Source organism: Typopeltis vanoorti, chromosome 9, assembly GCF_054136105.1.
Source record: "Typopeltis vanoorti isolate ZY-2024b chromosome 9, IOZ_Tvanoo_1.0, whole genome shotgun sequence".
Lineage (NCBI taxonomy): Eukaryota > Metazoa > Arthropoda > Arachnida > Uropygi > Thelyphonidae > Typopeltis > Typopeltis vanoorti.
This window is the reverse complement of record NC_143557.1, coordinates 123890874-123906258: the sequence shown is the minus strand read 5'-3', so window position 1 is coordinate 123906258 and position 15385 is coordinate 123890874. Positions and strand designations below refer to the sequence as shown.

Sequence of the window (15385 nt, the reverse complement as noted above, 5' to 3'; positions counted from 1 at the left end):
ATATTCAGGACAACATTTGAAATATACGGTCAAATAGAAGGGTTGTGCTAGGAGAATTTTACAATGCTGAAAGGAATGACATTAAAAATATATACTAGTTGGGCAGAACATTAGAAACCCTTTTGGCAGCTACTCTAGCACATTAGTTTACCAGTAGGGGGCAGTGAATTGAGGTTGTTCATTGTGATCATTTAGAGGGGGGGAAAAGTGGGAGTGAGATGTGTTTTTCTTCGTTGATGGGCCATGACGTCATATTCCAAACTGGAAAATTCGAGAATAATTACTTTTATTTAACATCTATCTAGATGATTTCAAAGAATTATTGGAAAGCTTGAAGAAGGTAGAAATACTTAAACTGCCAGAGAGTTTGGAATCGAACATAGTGTTGTATCAAACGTCTGAAATGCGTTCCAGACGTTTGCTAAGAGGTCGTCTTTGCTCTACCAAGGAGAATGAAGATTTTTGGTTATAACAACAAAACCTAATCGACGCACAATGACAAGTCGGTTCCATTCAAGCACAGCTACGCGGATTGTGGGATGAGTGTTTATTATTATACGTCGGAAAATTACAGCTTTTACATATTTTCATACATTTATACATGAATTTTCCAACAACAGTTGGAAAATTCATGTATAAAGCACATGATTTCTCGTGTTGGTGACCAATTCGTACATCCTTTATTTCTTTCTCCCCTTCAGCATGAATTGACTATTCTTGGTCGGTTCTACGAAGTGCGGGCGTACAATACTTGAATGAAACCACGAAGTGCGGCAAGATATCTGCGATAAGTATTTATGTCATCCATAAATTCATTTTTATGGATGACAATGTCACACCACATCGTACACGAGCGAGCAGTGGAGATACTTCTGGAGACCGAGGATATTAATCGAATCGAATAGCCCACACGCTTCCCGGATCTCAACCCCATAGAACACGTTTGGGTCGTAATAGGGAGATGCATTACTGCTCGAAATTCCACTCCAGAAAACAAACAAGGCCTTATCCTTGCTCTGACGGAGTGTTCCGGTTTGCCTCAAGAACTCCTGATCACTTGGTACTAAGCGTGGTACGACGTTATGAGAGCAGCTGAACCGCAGTTCGGGGTGGACATATTCCAAACTGAAATGTCTCTCCGCATAGTTTTCTGTAAATACTGTACGTTAATTACTTAACTACGTCCTTAGGAAATTTGTAACTTCTGTCAAAAACGTATTGTAATTTGATTTGTATGAAATTTATAACTATATATAACTAATAAAGTTATGTCCACATTTGGCTGTAGTCATAATTTTTTCATATACATATAGCTTTCGGACACCAGTGTAATTCGAGCATCAGCACGGCATTTTCTTTTGTACACAAAATGCTTGAATTACTAGATAGAGATGTTTGGAATACTCCAAGAAAATACTTTGATATCTGAGAATGATGAACATCACTGTTATATTTTGTTTGCATATTTTTTGCTATATTATTTAATTAATTATTTTTTATTTATTCACATTTTTGTAATATTATTTTTGCATACTTACTCTCTATACTTGAATTAATTTACGAAGCAAATGCAGAAAATTTTTACAGATATTTTAGTCGAATAACTATTCTCATAAATACATTTAAGTGATAATTCGGTAGACACTAACAAATATCAGCAATCAACGGCAAATATTTTCCTTATCTTTATGCCACTTTTTTTCCTCGAGTGAATCTTAAATGAAAAATTGCCCATTCTTAGCGAGAAGTTCGGGTATTCATTCTAGCATTTAAAAAGAATGTTACAAAACATATATTTTTGTCGAACTTCTTTCTCAAGGACTTTGCTAAACAAACTACATCAAAAGAACTTTTTTTCCCCTTATTAAATTAAGGAACGGATTCACAAATTCAAGATTACAAAATTATTCTTTCTGGGAATTTTTTTTTTTCAGTAATTCGAGATGTGCATTTGGTGTAAATCAAAGCATCGATATTTTTTCTATTTTTTTTACACATCTCTAGTAGATAATACAATGAAACAAATATTGCTAGCAATCCTAGTCTTCTCTCTCTTCTTCCTCATCGTTTTCTTCCTCCTCCTCGTCATCATCATCATCATCATCATCAGTAGCAGGAATGAGAGTATGGGCCATAGGACGAAGAATGAGGCTATCCTTCAGGGTAAGGTACTTGTTAATTAAGTAAATCATAGAAAACTGATCTCTGACGAAGCCTTGTCTGAAAAAAAAAATAATAAAATAAAGAAAAAATTGATAAAATATAAAAGAAATGAAAACATACACATGCTGTTTATTTTATACTGCTGCAATTCAAATTTAAAAGATATTTCTTTTAAAAAAAAATAACCTTAAATGGAGGTAGCAGGATTCCCCACTCTTCCTTCCGGAAATTCAGGTTTTTCATCGAAATAGGCAAACCAGCCAAACGAATGCAAAGACAATTATAACAGATGCCGCGTTAGGCCTTTGGACCGAGAGCTACAAAAATAAGTATTTGAAAAAAAAAAAAAAAAAAAAATCATTCAACTGAATTCATGCTAGGACTAGTAACAAAAGCATTATAGCAAGAATCGCTTAACAGCTCAGATTTAACGTGACAGATTCTAGTAGCCCGTAAGACATCTCACGAATTCTCATATGGATGAAATGTTGGGAGTGGAGTGGTCACTGAAAATGGCTGATTTTCTTAAATGTTTTCAAGCCACACACAAACGACCGGCTTTAGATCGATGGATAGGGACATTAACATAATCAAATCTACTACAAATACTAAGAAATGCAATATTTTGAATGCACGTTATAATAAAGAGAGATATCAATAAATATAATCCATATCTCGTTAACGTTCCCCTTGTCAATATTCTACTTGATGCATTTCTACAAGGAAGAGCAGATAAAGAAGTGCCCATCATCTCAAGTGGAGGGGCTTCATACTTCACTTATGGCATCAGTGCAAAAGAGTGACACACTGTGGATTCATACTTTCACCTCGAAGTCTTGGTAGTATCAATCATATTGTTGTGACAGTAGAAAATATTTTATTTTCCAATTTCATGTGAAAAGAGAGGGTGCTTGCGCAGCCCGTGAAAACTTCCGTGATGCTAGATCAGTAAAATATATAAAAATTACAAATTATAATCAGTGACGTTCTTTGATAATTATCCTTAATGCATGAATTCCCAGAGGCAGAAAGATATAATTCTGAAGTGAAGAGGGAAAATGACCAGCTGGTAAGCCTATAGTTCATTACTCTTAGTTCCACGGCGGGCTAATAATCCAGAAATCCTGTTCTAGACACCAAAACATGGCGCTTTCTCAAGCCACTTCAAAGTCATCAACGAGTAGGTTTCAATTTGGGGAATGAAATTCATCTATACTAATCACTCAATTAACAGTGGAGAATAAGTACTTTAACACCTCTCATGCACTTTCTTTTTCCATCTAATGGTGCATCAGAATGGACTGTACAATCCATTCTGATGCACCATTATTTGCTTCATGTATTTGCAATCGGCTAATGGTTTCCTAAGTTAATTTCTCAGGTATATTCTTCTATTACTAATTGGTCATTTTTGATAGTACGCTGTGTAATGTATGGGTCACCTGACATATCGCAGTGTTCAACACGTTTTAATTCGGAAAAAAAAAAAAGAAAGAAAGAAAACGGTTGCTCGGTAACTGTACTGCAGTTTTTTATACGTTGCATAGATTGGGGAGTGTTCGTAATGTGGAAGTTATGTGGGCAAAAATTCCAATCGATATTTCGCTTTTAAACGTAGCCTCCGCATTAGAAAACCGACAAAATTAAACCAAAAATACATAAACGACATGTTAATGTAATTCTTGCACTACATTAGACAATTAACTAAGTTAAAGAGAATGCTTTAATGTCCACACGAACAGCAACAACAGAATGGTTTATCAAGAGATAAATGCGCACATCAGCGAACGCTTTCTTTGAACAAGTTTTCGTAAAAGTATGGGATGTCCGAAAAAATAAAAGGAAAGAAAACTTAACGCACGCTTTGTTTGAAGTGATTCATTCACTGCGTAAGAAACTGCACTCGAGAATCATTTGCATACCACACTGTGCAGTTTTGTTGATGAAGGAAGGCAAAGAAATGCATCATCGACGTATACAAAAAAAAAAAAAAAAAAAAAAGAGGGGAAAAACCTTACCTAAATAACAGCAGTTCCACATCTTGTGGTGTAATCTTGGCTCTTCCAGCGTGTTTGGCATAGGTCTCCAGCGAACGAATAGTTCTTTTCCAAAAGGCATCAAGTCTAACAAAAAAAAAAAAAAAAAAAAAAAAAATTACCAAAATTACGCTAAATATAAACCTTAATGATGAGTTACCGTCGCATCACAGCGTAGTTCAGTAGCGTGAACTGTAAAACACAGACCAGTAAGGTATTTGTTTCACTCAACGAGATGTGTCGGTGGCATTTTCTTTTCCAAAAAAGAGTTTTTCACTTTAAAGCTGTTTTTAATAAAAATTATTATTTATTAATTTATGCGAATAAAAAGGAAACTTTTTTCCCCGTTGTTGGTTTTCATCCTACGTTAACCACTAATTAAAGCAGCTAAGTCTTAGTACTGAAGTCGCTCCCCCACCCCAAGACTTTAAAAGACACGAAAGTTTCTAAATAGCCCGAAGATAAGCCACTTACATGAACTTTAATTCAATTAACCATCCTCTCTTCCTACCCTTTATTACGCATGCTCTGCACTAACGAAAAACATAATTGTTACATTCTGTCCGAAAATTTAAGAGTTTAGAACAAAAATTTCTATTAAACATTTTTCCATATTACAATATTGAGTTTATTTAATATAATACAATACAATACTTAATACAAATACAATTTAACAATGACAAATGTGTATAACCAAGAGCATAAATAAGCTCATCGGAATTATAAAACATACAATAATTACAGAAATCAATATACAATGCATAACAGTGCAGTGCATAAAAACATTGATAAGAACAATAGAAGATAACAGATATAAACACATATGCACACGCCAAATAAAAACACTTAATTGATTATTTTACATTGGCTATTTTCTCATTTTATACTGTCCGACTATTGATGAGAGACCTTCGGCTAGCAATGTACTAAGAAGACTCAATTCATGTTGAAGGGGGAGAAAGGAAAATGACGATGTACGAATTCGTCACCAACATGCGAAATCACGTGCTTTATACGTAAAAATTTTCAATTGTTGTACAAACAAAACAGTTACCACTTTAAAAACTAGAATTTTAATAAAAGAAAAGCTAATTTTCCTACGTATAATAATGAACACGCATCCCACGAAATGCACTGATCACCCTATTATCAGAATGGATTCGCCTTCTGCCATGCGCAGAAGTGCCTAGGTCTCGCATCTGTGGTCGCACAGTACTCTTATTCTAAAGATATTTTCAATGTTCTTATAAAAATGAAAGTACTCTATAATCAGCTTTCTTTATGTGTTCATGTTGGTATCTTTACATATTAAGAGAAGCAAGCCATTATAGATTTTTGGAGCCAAATATATATATATATATATATATATATATATATATATATATATATATATATATATCATTTCTTTTTGTGCTTTTGGAGTTAAATATTTTAAGCCCGGTTTTCTGCAGACGTATCTTTTCTAATGCTTACGTACTGATTATGAAACTTTAAGAAGAGTAATAACCTATAGATGTATAATTGTTATACATCTATAGGTTTATTATAGGTGTATATAGATAATTATAGATGTATATAATAACCACCTTAAGTTGCTGTCAATTTTTAATCCTAAATAGGTTAAAGTATTCACGTTTTCTATTTCCATACAATTACAATTTTAGATTACTTTCACAATTCTAGTTATGTAGGAATATACGAATCCAAAACATTGGTTTTGCAAACAGGTGTATTTCTGAGTTTAAAAATTATAAATTTTGTTTTTTCAGCATTGAGAGTTAGTTTATTCACGTGAAACCAGTTTTCACTATTTCAGATCTTTGTTTACTATGTTCTGCATTTCATTTACAGTGGATATCAATGCGATGTCATCTGCAAAAGTAGGTCACAGAAGTCGTTGATGTAAATTATAAATAATACTGGCCCAAGCACAGAACCTTTGGGAAAACCGCAATTTAGCTGAAACTGCTTTAGCTTTTGTCAAACATTTATTATTATTATTGCTTGTGATCTAGACGTTAAATAACTTTAAAGCAAGGCATGAGTACAACCTCTAATTCCCATAGTCCAGTTTATATCATATTATATATTTTAGGATACTGTGTCAAAAGTTTTCTGAAGGTCTAAAAAAACTGCTAGTTACTTTGTGTTGATCTTGTAATGATTAACTGTTTGTGAAGTTCAGTAGCGCATGCTCAGTACTTTGTTTCTATCTAAATTCATACTGGTTCTAGGAGTAGTAGTTTTTTTTTTTTGTTTCCCCTAATATTCTGGAGAAAAGTGGAAGTGGGGAGAGATTAGCGTATGATTTTTAAGATATTCTCGTAGTATTCATTGTGAGGATATTTTTTGTACTTTTTATTATATCTTTTATCCCTGAGTTTTATACATTGTTTATTATCTTATGTTATCCATGGCTTCGCTAGTTTGCGCCTGTCTCCTTGGAGTATGACAGTTGCGTGTTGTTTCAGTATTTAATATGTTAATGAATTCGCAGTAAGCATCGTCAACGTTAGTTTTAGATTTTATCTGCTCCCAAGATATAGTACTTAATTTATGTTTTAACATGCTATAGTTTATTCTAGGATACTAGAATATCTTTTGAACGCAGATATCTTTTGTGTCTGTAGATGAATTTTAAAGGCAAATCGGAAAGTGATCTGTGATTGGCTGGTTTAACACTGTTGTCAGGAATTTATCTGTACTTCGTGTTCTTACAAACGCATGATCACGATCCAGACATGATGCACACACATTGAAATCCCCCACAAGAACATTTACATATTCCTGAAGGCCATACATGGCTAATACGTCAATGTAATCGAGAGAACGACGGCAGTCGCTTAGCAAATCAATATTTATGTCACCAATTATGATAACATTATCATAATCGATGTCACGCAGAATGCTGTCCAGTTCTTGTATATAATCGTGTGTAAGAGCGAGAGCTATGTTTTAATAAGGAAATACCGTGAGCAGACATATGAATTCAAAAATATAATAACGGAATAACTCACATAAAATATTAATTAATAGTATAATTTTCGCCTGTGTATCGCAGGCATCTTCAGTACATTTATAAAGCTAATTGAGCAATAACTGACAATTCCCAAGGCCGCCACCTAACTAAAAAAAAAATAAAAAAAATAAATAAAATGAAATAATAAAAAATATATATACAATAAAAAGTTAGGAAAGTTTAGCTGATTTATAAACAATAAACATAAAGGGGATAGACGTAACCATCGAATCTGTTTAAGTTAGGAGAGTGAAGTAGAGTTTCACGTTTCTTTATCAAGTCGGTTCCTCGCGGAATTTTTTTTTTTAGTTAGGAAATTTATTGACCTTATTAGTTATCTTACATTAGCTACTTAGGTGGCGCCGTTGGGAATTGTCAGTTATTATTCAATTAGCTTTATAAATGTACTGAAGATGCCTGCGATACACAGGCGAAAATTATACTATTAATTAATATTTTATGTGAGTTATTCCGTTATTATATATTTGAATTCATATGTCTGCTCATGGTATTTCCTTATTAAAACATATTTCGAGACTTTACGGAGAGTCTACTTCCAAACATTGTGCTAGATACGGTAACGTATTGGTAAAGAAGGCTAAATGTATTAATAGAATAATATTCCTAAAGCGTTGTAAGATGGCTCAGGTTATTCCTACCTGCTGTAAAATAAAAGAAGTTTTTAGGTCCTCAAGAGCTCATCGGATCTATTTAAAAGCTAGTAGGTCTCTTTTAAATTATCAGCTGCACGAAGCTAAAAAATCTAGTCCTCTTAAATAGAGAAATTGTGGCCATCAAGAACGCTCTAGAATTTGTTTTAACGGCTGAAACTTTTAACACTATTTTGCGCATATCGTCGAATTCTTACCTAAATGTTTTTAATGATTCTCGTGGTAAGTTAAAGCGCAAGTTTGAATCACTGGTGAGCCTCCCTAGATCCAGTACTAATGTTGGTGACACAGATAAAGTAGTTATCAATGTTTCTGGACATCCACTAACAGGCAGTGAACGTTTTGTTTTATCAAAAGGACATGATTTCGCCGAATAAGGTACCCCTAATGGATTTTTTTCATAACATAGACAAAGGTATTCGATCCTTATCCCCAAAAAACAGCCAACAGGTTACGTTTTGAATGTGCGAAAATTCTTTTTAATGCCAAGTCTCCTCGTCCTAATCTATCTTACTCTGAATTTAAAGCACTGAATAATAATAATAATAATTTAATAATTACGAAAGCTGACAAAGGGAAGGAATATGAGAGAAAAATCTATTACTCCGCGACTATTCAACTTATAGGCCCCTTACATCGGATCCTACCGGGAGTCAATTGAAGAGACTTAATTCTCTTATAGATAATGTATCTACATGGGATGAAGATCAAAAGAAAAATCTTAAAACCTTCTTCGGTCGTCCACCTAGATTGTATGGTCTTCCGAAAGTTCATAAACCAGGTATTCCGCTGAGGCCAGTAGTAGATTGTATAGGTTGTCCCACTTATAAAATTTCTAAATTTTTATAAAATTTACTCACTTCTTCAACTAGAAGAAGTGATACTTTTATAAAGAATACTTTGGATTTCAAAAATAAAATTTCAGATCTTCATTTGGACGTTTCGGATATTATGATCAGTTTAGATGTTGTTTCTTTATTTACAAATATTCCTTTATCTGAAAGCATTGAATTACTGCAACAAGAATTTCCTTCAGACATTGTAAAAATATTTGATTTTGCAATACATTCTGGTTATTTTTCCTTTAAAAACAAATTGTATCAACAAATTGAAGGAACAGCAATGGGCAATCCTCTTTCCCCTGCTATCGCCAACTCCTTTATGGAGCACTTTGAACAACATAATTTTGACATTTCTCCCAGATCTACTCATTGGTTCAGATATGTCGATGTCATTTTTGCTATCTGGAATGGCTCTTCTGATGAACTTCAACCTCTGATGAACTTCTCTCTAAGTTAAATGCACTTCATCCAAGGATCCAGTTCACTCTAGAAGCAGAATCAAATAAGCAGTTAGCCTTTTTAGATCTTTTAATTCTTCGCCAACCAGATGGTAACCTACATTTCTCAGTCTATAGAAAGAAGACTCATACAGGCCACTATATCCCTCTGAATCTCATCACCAGTCAAAAGGCAGGAACTATTAAAACACTAGTTCATCGGGCCCACTTCTTTTGTTCTTCAGACGATCTGTTACAAAAAGAACTGCAATATATTATTTCCTCCTTTTTATCTAATGGATATAAGAATTGCTTCATCAAAAGAGCTTTGAGTAGTTTTAATGTCTTCCTCTTCAAATGCAGAAGAAATAACGCGCATTCCTATCCCTTATGTGTAAGGCATTAGTGAACGTATAGCAAAAGTTTTAAAACCACTAAAATCTCCGCCTTCCTCGCTTCTCCAAAGGACAAGCTTCCACATCGTAGTTATCCAGGTGTCTACCAGATTCCTTACTCTTGTGGATTATCTTATTTCGGACAAACAGGAAGATCTGCCTCTATTTGGCTAGAAGAACACCAGTCTTATATTCAATACCTTGAATCTGAACAGTCTGGACTTGCAGAACATGCCATCATCACTAGACATAGAGTTCATTAGAGCAAGACAAAAGCCGGTTCCTCATGGAACGGCTTTATAAAGAAACATGTGAAACTCTACTTCACTCCCCTAACTTAAACAGATCCGATGGTATGGTTTACGTCTATCTCCTTTATGGGAGATAGTACTTTATAAATCAGCTAATCTTTCATAACTTTTTATTGTATATATATATTTTTTTGTTTTTTTTTATTTATTTAATTTTTAGTTAGGAAATTTATTTACCTTTTTAGTTATCTTACATTAGCTACTTAAGTGGCGCCCTTGGGAATTGTCAGTTATTGTTCAATTAGCTTTATAAATGTACTGAAGATGCCTGCGATACACAGGCGAAAATTATATTATTAAATAATATTTTACGTGAGTTATTCTGATATTATGCTTTTGAATTCAGTGAGATCTATAAATAGCCATTATGTAGTAATTGTAGATTTATAAGTAAATGTTAACATTCTCTGCTGTTTCGATTACTCTACTGCTAATACTATTGAAATCCCTGCATTGATAATATATTTTTTAAATTCTTCTAAATAGTATACATCAGCTTCTGACCCTTTTATTCATATTTCTGTTAGTATTAAAATATCCATATGATAATCTAAATTGTTTAATATTAGTTCTAAATGTTCCGTCTTATCTCTTATACTTCTTATGTTTAAATGCAATACTTCTAAAGTAGGCTTATTACTGAAATGTAAAAATCTTCCTAATTCTGCTAGATCATTGCAAATGATACAGTTAGCAAAAGCACCTTTTGAGCATCTCTAAATGCTCAAAAAAAAAAAAAAGCTAAGAACTCTTTCTGTCTAACTCTTGATCCATCCGTACTGTTGTATTATACGTTCTGACCTTTCAAATTGTTTTTCTAACTACGACACGGATGTTTGGATGTTGCGGAATAAAAAACATGCCTTGAGAGAGAATTATTTAACTACTAAAATATTCAAGACCTTACCTGCACTTTCTTTAGCGCTTACAAACAGTTGTATGTAGTGGAGAGACATCCCATACATCACGTTTATTTTCTGTTATGACTTTGCTAACATCTCCAAGGTGATTTCTCAATTTTATCACACAATCTGCATTAGTACGCAGGCTGTACTAAATATTTTTGTGCTGGACAATGCTAATTACATGCCCACTGCAAATGATTAAGAATGCCTCTTAATTTTATTTATTTATTTACATCGTTTCTTCCAAATAGATACATTAACCAAGAATAACAAGGCAACATTTTTAAAACTTTTTTTCTCCCTTCTACAACTGTTACGCCCTGACTTTGCTGGGCATAAGGCAGTAATTCTAGTTGCAGTACTATTCCCGTGCAATTACTTTGTCGTAAAAAAAATTTGATTACAGGCTGATGTTTTATGCGTCAAATAAATAAGGAAATATATGCCGCTTAACGTAAGAGCAATACTTTCCACGTTTGAAAATTTCAGTATGCAAAGCAAACATCAACAATGATCTGATAATTAGCATATATGAAGGTGGATGGCTTTGGTATTGATCTGACCTGGATAAAAATTTTCGCAAGATGCAGGCCGGAAGTGCTGTAAAATAATTCAGTCTACTTTACAGTCAATACATTCTCAAAGTTATAAATGGATCAATACACACTCTGATTTATTTTACTTTCGCTTTTCGATCTGATTTCTGAGGATTAAAGTTTCATATTCATATTTTGTGGGATAGCTTCTTATTCACAGGTTTGTTTCCATCAACTGACAGCTTAACTAGTTGATCCTAAAGCATTTTTTCTTTATTTTTATTTAACAAGGCAAAATGTTGTGGGATAAATTTAAAGACTGGCTTGCAGTGGAGCGGATACTTGCGAGAATAGCTGCATCTCTACCATCTTACAAAGCGTTTCGGCAGCAGAAATAAATGACCGATAAAAATAATTTTATCTGCTCCCACTGTAGTCTTTTATTTTTGAACTCCAATCGAATAAACACTAAGCTTTTCATCGATTGTGATATGCTAAGAAGGCTACAATCTATCGTTTCCCGACCGGGAACAAAAATAGCTATCGCAACAGTGATAATCCAGGATAGGTTCTTCTTCGTAAGTAGCATCTCAAATTTCGAGGTTAGCAATCATGGTATTTCAAGTGACGCTTTTCCCACCGATCCTCTTAATATGTGTCCTGCAATATTGAACTTTCTCTTTATAAGGTCTTTCATAGTGCTCTTTTGGTTCCCATTAACTTCAATACCTCTTCATTAGTTTTTTTTCTCCTTCCAAAAAATCCCCAGTGTTCACGTCTCACATCCATAATTCAATGTGGACCATGCGTAGGATTTTACTATTCTTATTTTAGTCGGTTTATTTATTCCAGAGGTCATTAATAATTAATTATTCCAAAATGCTTCTTTTGCATTAGCCATTCTTGATTTTATTTCCATACTGTTCCATCCTCTGTAATCATTACTTCTAAATAATTATAAGCAGTGGTGAGCTATAAGGGGCTCGCCCGAGCCCTTTGTTAAATTTTTCTCAAATTTGAGAGTTCCTTGTTCTTATTGTTTACTTTTTTATTTTTTCAATAAAAAAAGTAATAATAATTTTTTGAAATATATTAAGCAACAAACTCATACGGTAACCTAACAAAGTGATTTTATTAAATAAAATATTACAGTTGCTGTTACTACCATTTTACAAATAAGAATTCACTTTTGGTAATCGCATATAAATAAATAGGACTATAAAATAATGCCCGTTGATTGGTACCGTTGGTTATCACGTGAAGTATAAAAACAGAAGAGAAATACAACGTACTTCAATATTATTGTGTTTAGATAATATTTATTTATTATTTATAGACTGTTTGTCATAAAAATTTCTATCGCAAACAAAACAAATTTATTTTGTTTATAAAAAATGCGGACTATTGCATATGTGCGATTAATAAAGATTTTATTCTTATTATATTTTGATAGTTAAAAAAATGTTTTTCTTATGTAAGATAAATTAACACAGATGACTGTGCAAATATTTCATGTTTAGATCATGAAATATTTGTTTAAAAATGATAACCTTTACAGGTTGATTGTCCCCTCATACTTTTTGATTAAGGAGTACACAAACTGTATTAATAAATGTTTCTGTGTGAAATACGGCTTTTATTTATTTATTTTTTTTTTTGACGATGCGAGCCCTTTGTTAAAATTTCCATAGCTCACCACTTTACATTTTGAAAGAATTTCGTTGATACTTAGGTTCGATGATTTGGTGGGAAAATCAGCGACAGAAAGCAGGGAAAATTACTAGCCTGATTCAGAGCAATGCTGAATAAAATCACAATAGAAATCAATGTAAGAGGAAACCTCAAGGATAAGCGGCTCTGTAGCGCAGTTAAAAGAAGAATACCAGTAGGAATATCAAGAAAAAATTACTTAACTACTATTAGAAATTAAAAACTGAAGGTCTCGATATATGCGAAGAATAGGCGGAAAGAGTTGTATGAAGCAATGACCGAGAAAATAAACAACATATATCGAAGACAACTTTTTGTGGGAGACAAAGCAAGAATTTGCAACACGTACTTCTCGGCTGTGGCATAAAACACATTTTATCCTCCCATTCCATGAAAAATGGGAGGATCTTTGTTGGTACCTCCACGTACCTTGCCTTGAGTAAATGATTAGCAGTGCACTCACGCATACAGTACAACATTATACTGTAGAGGCAACTAAGCTATGAGATATTATGGTATTTTGTTTTGACTGTATGATCCACCTCCATCAACCAAATAACTTAGCCTGAGTTGAAAATAATTAGATGAAGTGCTTGGCGACCTTGATGGAACTCAGGGTTTTTATTATTAAGGGGTCATGGGAGTTGAAAGAAAGTATTTATAGCATAAGCCTGTCGCATTTTTAGTGAGGAATGGAAAAATTCAGGTATTTTAATCAAAGAAAGAATGGGCTTATGAAACAACAAGAACCCTGCTAGGCCCAGAAAAACCACAGCTTACCTACGGAGGTCAAAATGAAGCAAAAGTAAAATAAAGTGCGACTTTAGCATGTCAGATTTTGTGAACACGGTCCAAGTGAAGTATTAATGAGCTAATTTGAGGGATGCTCACTGCTAAAGCTTCTTGCTCCTCTCATCATCCTTGAGGAATGAATTCAAGTCAACTTAAGCATCATTGCAGACCAAGTGCACTCATTCAATATTATAATTAACGGCCGTCAAGAGACTTAAGTCCGTCTAGGATGACAATAGCATTAACTCCTTGTATTACCTTATTCCTTCTTTGCGCCTAACTGCATCAATAACGGACTTGAAGTCGCAACACTGCGATAGAAGTTTTAAAGTAGCAGCTTCCTTTTATTAGTGTGATTAGAAATGTTTCGTAAAATAATTATCAGAACAATCATTAGGAGGATGCTGTACAATTACAAATATATCGTGTTTACACATTCTAATGACATATCTACATTAAAGCAGCTTTGAAAGAATTATTAATTTTCTGTGTTGAAAAGGACCGAGTAATTGGAAGTTATCAGAGTACGATTACATCGAGTTGAGTTTACTGAAAGCATACTCAACTCGAAATGGATGTTGTTAACATAATGCATCGGCATCAATAGCCTTAGATGTTCGACTATAATATCAACTAAAAGAGACCATTATCTAGAGAAATTTTCGACTGCTGTAGTTGCACACATTCCTCTGGTTCTGGCGTTAAGAAAAGATATCCGAGTTCATTAAGCGAACACTATGGACAATTAATGCAACAAAAGATCAAGATAGGAATAAAGTAACTAAGATTGATAAATTCTTGTATTTAAGTTCAGAGATGTTACCAAATCTCCAAATTGCTGTAAACTGTATATAGATCTGTGTTTTTTTTTTTTTTTTCCCGTATTATATGTTGACGTCATTAAGCAATAGCATACTCTCCATTGGATTTCATACCTCACTGTTCGGTAGAACAAACAGCAAGTTTATGTTCGCATCTCCAACTTAGCGATTGAAACTATCAGAATCATGAGTCACACATCGCGAATAATTTCATTATCTGAAACTTTTCTAACTTGGACTAGTTGATTTTAATTCAGTTATATGGCTAAAAATTGCGACAAGGTTTTCGTAAATATTCCCTGATAGTGTACGAGATAATTTCGTGACTAATGCCGCGTCTCAAAACATTTTTTTAAAAAATATAATTATATTTTGTTACATGCAAGGTTCTGTTTGGGAATACTGCTGCACTGACGACTTAAATGTTAAATTAAATCATTGTATTTTGGGATTTAGCTTATTGAGGTGGTCTCCGGTTAATTATCTTATTGGTTAATTAAATTAACTTGGGGGAGATAAACCGAACAAAAAAGAGAATTAGGCATCACGGAATTTAGCACATACGAGGGTGTGCTGAAAAGTTGTGATAATCAGCATGGAGGAATAGAGGGTAGAATGAAGTAACTTACACATTATTCTACATATTCCCCACGAAGTGTTATACACCTGTTACAACGCTGCTGCATCATTTGCAATCCTGTGAGGAAAAAAGTCATTCCCTTGTTGCACAAACCAGTCCTCAGCTGC

The 15385-nt window shown here is 33.6% G+C and overlaps 1 protein-coding gene across 1 annotated transcript in view; it reads right to left on the bottom strand.

The window, feature by feature from the left end:
- Positions 1-1569: 1569 nt before the first annotated feature.
- LOC150103499 (centromere protein T-like) overlaps positions 1570-15385 on the bottom strand; it is a 40168-nt gene continuing 26352 nt past the window's right edge. Inside the window, exons 4-5 of the mRNA XM_090397526.1 lie at positions 4182-4286; positions 1570-2220 (exon numbers count right to left, since the gene is read on the bottom strand). Coding sequence (XP_090253652.1) covers positions 2040-2220; positions 4182-4286 — 286 coding nt within the window. The 3' untranslated portion in view covers positions 1570-2039. The remainder of the gene's footprint in view (positions 2221-4181; positions 4287-15385) is intronic.